Source organism: Sturnus vulgaris, chromosome 3, assembly GCF_052056855.1.
Source record: "Sturnus vulgaris isolate bStuVul1 chromosome 3, bStuVul1.hap1, whole genome shotgun sequence".
Lineage (NCBI taxonomy): Eukaryota > Metazoa > Chordata > Aves > Passeriformes > Sturnidae > Sturnus > Sturnus vulgaris.
In genome coordinates this window covers 22,153,044-22,166,517 of record NC_142245.1, presented here as the reverse complement: position 1 = coordinate 22,166,517, position 13,474 = coordinate 22,153,044, and the positions used below count along the sequence as shown (strand labels likewise).

Genomic DNA, 13,474 nt, shown 5'->3' with positions numbered 1-13,474 from the left:
TAAAAAAAAGTCTGGGCCAGTTCTCTGTGTCAACTTTTTTCTTGGAAAAAATGTCAGAGGTGTTAGTTCACTTCTTAGATTTGAGTAAGTATATGCTGTGCTGAGAAAGCACGTTGATCTGAGTCAGTCATGTGTAGAGGTCAGGATCAGGAACTCAGAACTTTGTGCTCTGAGCCTGAGACTTGCTTTCCTTGGCCTGATCTGATGCTTCTGCTGATACAGAACCATCATCTCTCTCATGAAAATCCTCTCTCCCACCTCTGAACTCTGTGCAAGGCAGAGGTGACCAACAAGGCCCTTGGTGCTGGGTCTGCTCCCAGTGAGAGACTGCTGGAGGGAATTGTTTTTAGTAGTCACTCACTGACTGTGGGCTCCTCCTGTGTCTTGTCAGTGCCCATGGCTGTTGTGTGCCAAGGTTCTCAGGTTGGGTAACTCCTCTTGTAGATGTGCCTGAAGTTTTGCCTTGATGGCAGTAATGGATCTTGTCACTGGCAGAAGTTTTTCATGTTGGTGAGGTCCAACAGGACCTCTAAAGTGTTGGAACTGCCTGATGTATTTGTAAATGATGTAGGTAAAATGGGGGTAAATTTAGTTGTTGTTGAAGATATTAAGCTAATCAGGCAACCTTCATTTTTAGACTGCTTGCAAACTTGCCAAAGCTTCTTTTAAATTATAGAACTGAGCTGTAAAATAGCAAATGAGATTTCTTTTGACTTTTACACAGTTATTTGTGACTCTTTCAAATGTCTTTGTATGTGTCTTGACTTCTGCCTTTCCATTTTCTTTCCCATATTCTTTTTCTTATTTTCATTTTGTCTTCAGAATTTGTGATTCCGGTCAGATAACAACTAGCACGAAATAAAAAATGTATGCTGTTTCCAAGTCAAGAACTGGGTGTTTTAGACTTTCATTCCTGAAGGGTATGTGTATGACAGGGAATAAAAATGATGGTGTATAAAGGCCTGGTTATATTTACTGTAAAGCATTATGTGAAATGGCCCACTTGGCTCTAACGAGAACATTGAGTACATTCGTCATTACTCCCATTATAAATTTCCATAGACCTTTCTATTTGTAGACCATTTGATATCATAATTTTTTTCCTACATTGTCTGCTTTTTAAATTCTACCTGGAAACACTTTCTCTTTCTACAGAATGTCCTTGAATTATATTGTTCTATAGCTGATGGCCTTTTATGGTTCACTTGAAAGATGTTCTTTATTTAATTTAAAATCTTACTGTAAATCCATTATTTGAAAGCATCAGAAATGTTTTCTAGTTTCTTTGAGCAACATGCATAAGACTTGTATTTGAACTGCAGTATGATATTGACCTAAAGGGGCAATGGGATTTGTACTTGCCCAGACAATTCTCAGCAGAGCAGGGTTAGATGGCTGCCCCCATCACAACTGGGAGGTTAACATTCCCATGGGACTATATTCTGACAGGGGTGAAATTGATATTATTATAATCTTTGGATGAACTAAAATACTCTGGTTTTGGCCAGTGACTTGAAGGATTTTGCAAAAATGCCCATTTGTTTTCTTTGCAGTACATAATTGGCGGGTTAAATAAAAATTTTGAAAAATAGGTAAGGTATTAATTGATTGAGCTTTGCATTGTGGGAGTTTTCAGTCATTGGTGTGTATATAAGTATGAAATTATTTGAAGAAAACAGATGCTGCAATTCTCAATGGAGCTGATAGAATTTGTCCTAAGAGCTAAGCTTCATTATTAATTTAGGGGAAGTTTGCAGAATTTTTTGCACCCTAACAAATTAGTGTGTTTTCTTCATGATATTTTGGTTTGCTTGTTTCTCTTTTAGGTAAGTCATAGCTACAGAGTGGACACTAAGGGCTACTGATATTTTTGTGGTAGGTTTTGTCTGGAGAACTTTCCTGGAAGTTTAGGGAAGCTGGGTGTACCATGAAGAGTTAAGACCTGTAATGCTGTTTCAGGCTGTGAAAGAGTGGTCAGGTTGGTCATGATAGAATATTGTGTGTCTAGAGCATGCTGGTCTTGGTTCTGGTTTGCCATGGTGAGGCACAAAACAGCAGACAGAATGATGCTTCAGTCTCCTTGGTGCTAGATGCAACACATTTTGAAAAACTCACACTGTCATTAATTTATTCATTTTTCTCACTTTTTTCCTTAAACAATACTTACAATGCAAATTTTCTTCTTCCACTTAGCATTATGGTCAAACTTAAAGCATCATAATGGGCAGTGATTCTCTGATTTGCAATTATATTGGAGTGTACTTTTTTCAATAAAAGTCAAATTGATTATTCTTTTAGCACTCTGGAGGCCCACATGATAATCCATAAATGTATGTTAGTTTTGGCCCATTAAGTTCCCTCAAACTCCTATATATTTGAAAACTTTCAAGTCTTTTATTCTGAGAACTGCCATCTCAGAGAAAAAAAAACATAAGTTCACAAGCCCCACATAATCCCATAGTTGGTTAACATATGTGTTGGTGTGTGGGGAAAAATTTCTGAAATGTCTATCATTTTTTGTAAATATGAAACTTGCTGCTTTTTGGTGCCACTGCAAGTAAGACTGAAAAGAAGCCCTGAAGAACTTTCAGGAGGGAAAGAACAGTGTGTTACTCAAAGCTGTAGCAAAAGGGAGCCAATAGCTGAACATGGGATTCAGGAATGTAATGGTATTATTGACTGTAGTACAGGCTGTCATATTATAAATTCTTTTAGTTCTCCAGGACTTTTTTTTTTAACTTTCTTTTTTGTCTTGGAGACCATGTACTCTATCCCCAGAAACCAGATGAGGGAACGTTCCCTTTGTTAGTCAGAGTCTAAGTTGTTATTTGGAGCCTGTGGAAATTTCAGCTGGGGTTTCCATCAGCAAGAGAAGCCTTAAGGAAAAAATAATAAACTGGTCATTCCTGGTGCATGCAAGGAATGAAAGATGAAAAGCCCTTGTAATGCATGCTCAAGAAATATATGAACTGTATTTCAAAAAACCTGATTGCTTCTCTGTCTTATGAAATTACTTGCTTTTTAAAATTTTTGGAATGGTTTAATTTTTTTGGAGGGAGAGAAATATTTTTTTTTTTATTTGAAGAAAGGTTATAGTAGTTTTTCACAAAAAAGAAAGAAAAACTGCACTAAAGCCATGACTGCCTTGTGAATATCATGACATAGTCAAACATCCCTTTTCTTGTTTTTCAAGAGGAAACACTGACTTTAACATGAAAGAAGAAAACCCAACCAAAACCAAACCAAAAAACCCAACCCAACCAAAACTATTAATATCTTGTGAAAGAGAAAAAGAAATCTTCTCATGTTGAATGTGTCATGATTTCAGTGCAATGAAATATATTTCTGGGTACTAAGGTTAGCACTGAGGCACATGAATACATCTGTATAATTGATAATATATTGTTCATATATACAGATAAGTTCTTTAACTTGCAGGCAGTTTGGAAGGTATATTCAAATATTTCTAATGGCATTAATCTAACAGGTTTCAAATCTTTAGGTGGCATGTCCAAAGTTTGACTAAATTAAGTAGAAAGCAATAATATAAATAGCATATCAGTTGTCTGTTTCACAGTGGAGCATAATAATATAAGATTGTCTCAACTGGTTCAGTGAAACAGATCACAGAATTCTGGAAGTGTTACTACAAAAATGTATTCCAAGTATTTTGTTACCTTTGTGGGAGTTTTGTTTGGCTTGGTTTATTTTCCATGTTTGAACCCTGATTTTTAACTTGCTGCTTTTTCACTGTTTCATTCTGTAATCGGGTCTGATGTATCACCACTGGGATACACATACCTGGCTCTGCACTGTGTTGCTTGGCCTGAGACCCAGTTTGTAGGGACCTGAGATATTTTAGTCTCATTCAATGTCACCAAACTGGGGCACTTGACCTGGTGGTCATAGCAGCCCAGCTGATTTGCTGTCACTGTGTGATACCACGCACCAGCAGTGAGAAATCACTGTTGTGCTGAGCCAGGGATGTGTCCAGCATCCTGCAGGAGAGCTATGTGCCCTCCCACAGGCTCCATGTCTTTTTCTGGCATTTGGAAGAGCTCTTTGGCCCCTCAGGACTCAGGGTCCCTAATAGGGCTCTCTGTGTGTGAGCTGTGCTTTAAGCTGAAGACAGAGACCTGCTTGATGTGTGTGCGGGACAGCATGTGGGGAGTGTTTTAGATCTGTGCTTTGTTTTCTGAAGTAGCTCTCCATTTTCCACTGAGTGGCATCAAGTGGTTCCTATGGCCTACTTACATTCCATCTCTGACAGTGCAATATCTTGTCCCCAGCCTTCTGCCTTTCCACACTGCCACATGGGTTGTTCTTCCTCTTCTCCTTTTTTTTTTGTTCGGTTTTTTTGCAGTCCTCAGAGGAAATTCCTTTCAAGCTGCATGGCTGAACCTCCATATCTCTTCAGAGGGGGACAAATGGCATTTCTGGGTTAAACATGTTTGTCACCACAGGGATGGTGGACAGCTATTTGTTATTCTGCAATTAAAACTGGATTATATAATGTTTCTATATCCAGAGTAATTTTTACTGCTGATGAAAAATTGTAGACACTTCCTTGCTTGCAGTGCCAACTCTTGAATACCCAGAATTTTTTGCTAGTATGGAATTAAGACACTCAATGTTGACAGCATTTTCTATTCTCTCCTTCTAATTTTGAAGTAAAAATGCAAAGCTAACCAACTTTACAGAAATAATTACATGTTTCTATTTTGAGCTAATTACTGTAGAAAGAACGGGAAAAAAGTGGCAACAATGAAGAAAATTATTTACTTTTAAAGTATTTGTTTTACATAAATAAATAAGTAAAAAATATATGTTTGTAACCCTGATCTCTTACCCTAGAACTAGAATCTGTTCTAAAGCATGCCTGAGATATTCACTAATGCCTTTCTTCACTGAAACAGAGTTCTTGACCTTAATAAAGAATATGTTTGGGCCATAGAAAAACTTATGTTTTTCGAAGTGTTGAAACTCCCAAATAAAATTTATTTGGTGGATATAAAAATGGTGACAGCAGCAATACAATAGCCTGTGATGATGATGCATAGGAAAACTCTTAGATTTCTCACAGACCTCAAGCAATTTTAGATCCAATCTTTACCAGAAAACATCTTGGTGATGAACTGTGGCTGCTCTTGGTAATAGATTATGGCAGTGAGAATGCTAGATTTCTTCTTCATTGTGGTTTTAACCTATTTTGGGTAGAGGCTAAAGAAAGCTGGGAAAAGTTTTGTCCCTTAGCCCACAAAATTGGGTTTGCCAAACAAGCAACAAAATTCATCTTCTGCCTTCTCAGCATTTTGCTTCCTAGAGGGCTGCATAAACCAATTTGCTTTGCAGGAGAAATATAACAGTGTATCATATTGATATGCTTTTTACGATGTTGCCCATAAAGTCATTAGATTATCTCATATACTTCAGGAAAAGTACATTTAGCTATGCATACTCATACCCAAATGCATTCATACCCATTTAAGTGAATTTGGTAGTAAATGAATTCTTGTAGTTTAAATTCAGTACAGTTGAGTTGTGATCACATTTCTCTATGACATCCTATTTAATGACATTCCCAGGTAACTTCATTAAGGCAGTTTGAGCATCCCAGGAGACAGTAGTTATGTCAGGACAAACATCTTCAGGTATGTCTCTCTCTCCTTGAGATTTGATTAAATTGTGAATTCATCCAAGGAGTCCTTGAAGTTCAGAAGCTCAACAACTAATAAAGGTTTTAGCTTTGAAGCCCTGTCCTAGAGTATTTCTTTGGATACCTTTTGTCCCTTTAACTTCAGGAAAGCTGAGCTCCTTTGGGCATGGCTAGATGGAGCCCTCTCCTGGCCAGACAGCATGGAAAACTTGGTTGAACATGAATATGTCCTAACTCCTGTCCCAGTGATTAACTTTGCTGTAAATAAAATAAGTATAAACTGTGAAGGAGGTGCTTCCTGCAGACTGGAAGAGCTAGGTTCCCGTTTCAGTTTATATGCAAAATATGCCAAAAAACTAAAAACCAACTATGTGGATGCTTTCTATGATACTTTATCGTGGATTGTATGAACAGCAGAAGGAGATGATGACCCACCTCTGGAAGTGTGGCCCCTTACTATAGCAAAGACATCGTGGTAATCAACCATTTTTTGAATTACAAGAAATTTGGGGTGAATCATCCCTGAAATACTATTTTACTAGATTGACATGAGATGAACGTTGTTAACAAATGATTTGGTGTTTTGTTTGTCTTGTGCTGTGACAAACTCAGCCCTGTTGTGGCTGGATTTTTCTATTCCAACAGAGCCCTGTCTTCTGCTTGGGACTACAAAGGCATCAAAGTATATCCACTTTCACATTGTGGGTTCATCTCTTGGAGAGTTGAGTAAACCACTGCAGCTCAATGCATTTAAAAAAATTTTAAATGAAAATATGTAATTGACATGAAAAGAGTAAAATTTCTGTCTGTAAGGGCTTCCACACAAAGCTATCCATCAGTAAAATTCTTTATTTGCATGTAATCTCTGTGATAATAAAGCTAAGCAAAAACATTATTCTCCATGAGAGTCAGTTGCAGTACTGTAACAAGGTGCTTGATATTTTGGGGCCAATTTTCCCTTGATTTGTTTCAGGATAGGATGCAGATCCATAGAACAAAGTATTATGTACCTGTGCAGGCTACTGTAATGTGCCTGAGAACATTTTACTGTAGACTCTCTTCAATTATGGGCAGATACACCCATCAAACTTCTTGCAGCAGCCCAAGCTAAAAGACTGGTTTTATTTGTTGTAACACAGCTGAATTCCAAGTTTAAGGCTTCTGTTTTACTGCATGGAAAAATGTGAAATGTGAGCTATTTGGTGTTGTCAAGAGCTCTGGATGAACATAACTTTCTTTTGTGTGGAAATAAGACATCTGTTCCTTATGGCTGTATTATACCTGAAAGCTGTATTACAGACACCTCTGAAATTTATCCTTTCTTTATGTTTTAACACTGAAGTGAAGTGATTGGTGCTGATGGCAGTGGGATTCAAAAAAAAATTTGCTTTCAGCAGAACTTCTAATTCAACCTTTTTCTTTTTTTTGTGGGGGCGGGGGGAAGTTTATGATCAGTTCAACTCAAGTCCTTGCACTCTGGTTTCCTTCTGTAGAATGGAGATGATAATGTTTGCCTACCCACCAGGGACACTTCTTAATGCAGGTGCTACTCTTTTTTTTTTTTTTACTGAGTCTAAGGTTTTATGTAAGTATTGAGATGTTTTAAAGTTCTTGCAAAAACAGATTTCTCAGGGTATGACCGCATTGCATACTTTGGAACAATACTTTAAACTCTGATGCAGCATCATTATTTGGAGCAGGTGGGAAGTTATTTCACTCAAGCTGTCTTCAATGACCTCTGTCTTAAATGACAGTATATCAGAAGTTGAATCAGTTTGTGTTCATTCAATAATTATTATGAGTTGTTAACAATCTTTGTCTAAAATTTGTGTACTCCAGACATTGCTTTCAAGAGTGTGTCTGTTTATATAATTTGTTCAAATTCAACAAAATATTTTGCTAGGAATTTTTGCATGGGTAAAAATACAGAAGGTGTAAGAAATTTAACTTTTTTTTTAAAGGAAAATTAATTTAATTTTAACATCTTTGCATCTATATTGTTTTTCAGGGGGATCAGATATTGAATACCTAGATTTTTATAAGCCAGTGGTGTGGTTCTGGATCCTTGTTGGGCTTGCTTACTTTGCAGCTGTCCTCAGCATGATTGGAGACTGGCTAAGGGTCATATCAAAAAAGACAAAGGAAGAGGTAAGAATATTTTGAAAAGGGAAGAAATATTCCTTTTTAAAAACTTTGAATAGAAGCCAAGAAAGCTTGTGGATGCTTTTGCTCTTAGGGTCAAAGCTATTTGTGTATGAACTGTAATGCTGCAAGAAACTATGTAGCAGTCCACTCAAACATACAGTGTTTTATTTTCACATGTCTGCAAAGAAAATTAGATTAAATATATTATTAAATTAAGTGTATATGAACAGTTGCACTTGATTTATGGGGGAAAAAGTCTTAAACTACTGTTCTAGGTAGTAGAATGTAGGCCTTAATTTTTAAGGCAAAAATTATTCTGCTTTGTTTATGTAAGGGATGCAGGTATGTAAAGAAAGTAAGTGGCTATATCTGAAATACCGTTCTTTATAGTGGTAATAAATGTTTTTGTATCATGCTAGGTATTGGAATGAATTATTTAAATATCCCTGGGTGTATTTTGCCATAATAGCTTCCACAGAATAATTTGGTGTTTGTTGTCAAGCATATTGCTTTCAATTGAAATATGTTTTCACCTGTAAATTTCAGTTATTTTCACTTGTATTTATTATTCCAATGATATAACAACAAAACTTGAAGTTTTGTCATTTAAGAAAATGTCCTGGTTTTGAAAATGTTAGAGGGTAAATAAAATTTCCTTCAATTGTAGCGTGCATAGTTCAGATTTTACTGGAAGTCTGGGAAATTAATTTTGTTTGAAGCAACATATTATTTCCCTCTAATTTAGCTTGAGTTCTTTTGCACGCATCAGTTGATTTATGCTACTCAAACATAAAAACTCTAATTTGTTTTTGATGGAATGAATATGTTGGCCACTGTGCAGTGGCCTGCTACTTACATTGTTTTGAATAGTTTTCCTAGCTGTAGGGCATGGCATCAATGCCTAGATGTATTCCTGGCAATGCTTGAGTTCCCAAAGCCTTTGCTCCGAAGGGTAGCTTACCCCTACAAGCTTTCAGTGCCTGCAGTCCCTCAGGGCGCCTGCCACCTTCTGAGCAGGAACACTGCTGGCAGCAGGCAGGAGGGTGGGAGCTGGGATCTTGGGCAGGATTAAAGCCACTTTGTAAGGAATGTGGGATGGGAAGCCCTTTTCCATTGCCCTTGTTTTGCTCATGGCTCTGGGGTTAGAGACAGCACGGTGTCTGCTGTAAGCACACTTTTAGCAGGCAATTCATAACCACTTAGCCCTGAAGCAGAGGACGATATTTATTTGAACAGTTTCACTTCAAGAGTGTCATCTCTTGCCACATGCTGTAAATTTGAAAGGGTATTTATGATTTCCCTTCCACGGTATTTATGACTTCCCTTCCACAATGGGCTTTACCAGTGCCCTCCACGGGTAGGGAGCAGCAGGTATCATCTGAGGATTCCCGTTTGCAGGTTCAACAGCTGGCAGGATCACAGCTGTGTTTTCTAGAAAAGCACCGAGGGTGCCTTTAGCAGCCAGCCTTACAAGGCTTACACCGGCTGCAGGGAAACCAGTGCATCACTTCAAATGCCAGTAACTGCATGGTTGTGTTTGCTTATTTTGAGCTTAAGAATTAGGTTAGTCTCACCCATTTTCTCCTCTGCAATAGGAAAAGTAGGAGAGCACTGGAACAGGCTCCCTAGGGAAGTGGTCATAGCACCAAGCCTGCCAGACTTCATGAAGCATTTGGACACTGCTCTCAGGCACACATTGGAATTTTTGTGCGGGACCAAGGGTTGGATTTAAATGATCCTTGTGGGTCCCTTCCAGCTCAGGATATTCTAAGATGGTTCTAAGAGTGGTGTTACCTCTGGGCAGTATATTGCTGTCTAACTGTTCTCAACTTGAGGCATTTCCTATATTGTCTTTAGTTTCCCTGAGTTACTTCTGTCTGGATGTTTTGGAAAAAATATGGTGTGATTGAGGCACTATGACTTCAGACTATGCAAAAATATTCTTCAGGCTTGTTTTTGCTGTATTTTCTCAGACACTGTTGACACATTTTAGTTCTTCACACTACTTCCTAGAACTAATCTGATCTTTAACCTCAGTTTTCTCATATTCTTTTCTGTTATCCAGAGATCATAGTATCTTGACTATATAGTTGACTATATAACACTGATGTTTTAATCTTATAATGATGATAATATATTAAGAATGTTTGAAATTTGTAGCTCTTTGTGAAGCCATTTCAATATAGACTAACTCTGGAAAGGATTTAAAGACACATTTATTGAAAAACCCAAGAATACCTCTAGCACATCAAAAGCATTCCTATTTTTATCAGGGAAAACTGTTTGCCAGGTTATGCAGTGCAGTGCTGAGCTTTCTTTTCTCAGACACTGGGAATGTGTAACTTAGTCCATCTTTTCATTCTTTCTCACCTTTATAGCCTAAACAAGCATATTCATTTTGTCTACAGCAAGGAAAACCTCATTCTTCAGATATATCCAAATTCTCTTGGCTGAAGCAGGTATTGGGAATTCTGCTGTATACAAGTCTCATGTGTGTTAGGTTAGATTAAAGACAGACATAACATAATTCAATTAATCATATCTCTGATGGTCAGAAATCTCCCTCCCTACTTCTTAACCCATTGCTCAGGCATGCATGAGAATTCATAGCAGAAATAAAATGCTTTAGGAGTTTAAGATTTTATAGTTTTAACAATGGCAGAGACCAATTTGATAATTGAATTATGTATGATACACCTAAAGTTGTGTGACAGTTACAAAATACAAAAAATAAAATCTGTCTTCTATCCTATTGAATCTTTGTAGGAAGAAAATAATATATTGCATTTTGTTATAAGATTCGCTATAAGCATTTTAAAAATGTTCACTTTTACATGTTTCATTTTATGATAAAAACTGCTGCTCTTAGCTCATTTTTGCTATCTGCCTGGAAAAATCTGAGTGAAGTGAACTCCTCAGCTATTCTGAAGGAGTCTAGTGGAAATGTAGTTGTGAAGTTTCTTCTGTACCAGCAGAAGCCAGATGAGACCAAATATTTTGTCTTTCTTTCCAGTTAAACCTAAATTTGCAGTGGACTGTTCCAGCTTCTATGGATGCAGATTATAGCAGAGGAACCTCTCTGGAGTTCCAATATCCATGAGTGCAATGAAAAACCCTAGTTCAAAGTACAAGGTGTATTTTTTTAACTGTCTTGGGGAAATATTGTCAGTCCTTGGGAAATAGCCCCTTAAACCTAAAAGTGACCATTGACGTGGGAAACAATGTTATATATTAAAATTTATTCAGATACAGAGTCCGTGAAAAACCTATAGAACTGTGATCAATGCACTCTGAAAACTGAAGCAGTTTAATATATTTCCTAGGGAATAGGATGCTGAATATCTTCCTGAAAATTATGGGGATTGTTATGGGTATCAGCAAATAAACAAGGTTTTGTATAGGACTTGTATTCTACTTTCCATGAAGAAAACAGTAGTCTAACATATTTTAGATACAGGAAGGAGCAGATCATTCAGTAGTGATCAGCTGTGCTGGCTTCAGCAGTCTTAAGACTAAGCAGCAAAATCTAGAGAATATTACCTGAGTCCAGAATGAGACAGAGAGGTTGTAAGTGTTGTTCTTTACTTCCCCCCAACAACCAAAACTATATATCATTAGGGGTATATCTTTATTGATAGGCAGCTGTAATATGTTTTAGTAGTCTAAAGTAAAAAGTATCAATAAATATTATCATTTTTAGGGCGTGGAGGGAAGTCCTTCTTATTCCAGGGAGAAAACGTGCTGTTAATGAATATCACCTAAAATGTAGTTCTATTCATATATTTTAATGTAGTTGTGTTGTTATCAGAAGCAGTTTACATAAGAATTTGAGGTAATAATGCATTTCACTGTTTCAACAAAATAAAACATCTCTCTTTTTTTCAGTATACTTGCCAGGAAAGTTTGTCATATACAAGTGGATCTGAGACAAAAAAATATCTGATCAGAAATGAACTAATGCACAGAACTACTGTATTTTGATATTAAAATCCAGATAACCAGTATGTCAGTCAGTTGCTCAGGTGGCTTTTGTCTCCTGAAACTCTGGAGAATTTTGAATGCATCAAATGAGGAGGGAAGTGAAAGACAAGTAGAGACAGAAGTGGGAGTTTTAGAAGGATAGATCTGGAAGCAGCTCATACAGTAAGATAGATGAAATGTCAGAAAGTCACTGGAACATGCTGTGTGCTGTAATCTTAAGTAGGCGATCTGTCTCTGAAGTTCAGCCTCAGCTATACTAGCTTGCCTTAAACTCCCTCCTCTTCATTATTCTCTACACTGATTACTCAGAGCACTTTTAAAGTGTTCTGATTTTAGTTTCTTTGAAAGGTAAATTTTTCAGCAGGATTTTTTTTCCTTGTCATATTTTTTCTTTTACTTCTGTATGCAGCAGCTTCTGAATTCTGGCGTTTTTAGCAAAAATGCCTACCCAACCAACAATCTTAGTTATTTGGGCTATAGATGCTGTTCTCTTCACTCTGCATCAGGAGTTCAGGTGACAGACTTATGTTAGACATTGGCTCAGTTTAGGCAAGTGATTTTTTCATGCTGCTTGTCAGTCTTTTCAATTGAACAACATGCACCCAGCTTTAAAGACAAAGCCTAAAATTTCATGATAAATAGCACATTTGCTTCTTGTGGAAATTCAAGAGGCAGTTGCTATATTTGATATTTATAAACAAATTCAACAAATTTGACTCATCTGAATCATCATTTAGTTTAATCTTCTTGGCACCAGTGACAGAGCTGTCACTCAAGTCTGTCAAAACAGAATTAGACTTGTCATGATGATGCCATGGAGATTATTGCACTCCCTATATTATTTGTTGTCTTTTTATTAGCTTCAGGCTGAAGTTGCTCACCCAGCATAATGGACCCAGCATAAAGAGAACTTGAGCCCAAAGAGCCCAAACTTTTGATCCCCCAAAGAGGGACCCTAGATGTTGGCTGTATGCATGAAAAGATGAAAAAATTAGTGGACTCGAGAGAGAAACAGTTTTGAAGGGTTTTCAACCTCCATGAAAAGAGATTGCCCTCAGAGGCTGTGTAGTGAGGGTGACCAAAGAGGAGGAAGAACTTGTTCAGTTGTTCAATGAACTCTTGACCTGGTTCTCCCTGTTTCAGGAAACAAAATCTGTTCACTTAGAATTGAAGATGGCAGAGAATAACTCTTCAGCCTGGTGATCAGAGTCACTTGCTGGTCCATTTTGCATTGTTTCAAGTGAGATGGGTCAGCTTCTGTTGAAGAAAACTACGGTTTGGACTTTTCTTATATCCCCCCCCCCAAACCAACCAACACTCCCAACTCTCAGTGACAGAGAACAGACAAACAATCCAAAACATAAAAGAAAAACAAGCAAAACCAAAAACAAACAAACAAACACCCCAAAACAAACAAACAAAAAAAATCCCAAACATGTCTCAAACAAAAACCCAAAACCCCAACCAAGCAATACCCAAAAAACAAACTTAACTGCAGCAGTCTTACAAATTTGATATCCACTAGCTTACTGATATGGTCAGGCTGATGTGATGGAAGTCTGTTCCTAGAAAGCACTGAATTGGAAATACTTGTGGGAGAAAAGTGTAGTGTTAAAGTATGCTAATTAATTTTGCAAGGCAGTGATTAATAAGGGTAACAATTCTAAGATGTGCAAGTGGGGAATCATCAAG

At 37.3% G+C, this 13,474-nt stretch overlaps 1 protein-coding gene across 6 annotated transcripts in view; it reads left to right on the top strand.

Moving 5' to 3' along the window:
* The window catches only part of KCNK2 (potassium two pore domain channel subfamily K member 2), a 128,435-nt gene that overhangs the window by 104,133 nt on the left and 10,828 nt on the right, over window positions 1-13,474 (top strand). For all 6 annotated transcript variants that reach the window (XM_088161180.1, XM_088161179.1, XM_088161182.1 and 3 more), the window contains one exon: window positions 7,665-7,804. In XM_088161180.1, the coding sequence (XP_088017306.1) occupies window positions 7,665-7,804 (140 nt within the window). The remainder of the gene's footprint in view (window positions 1-7,664; window positions 7,805-13,474) is intronic.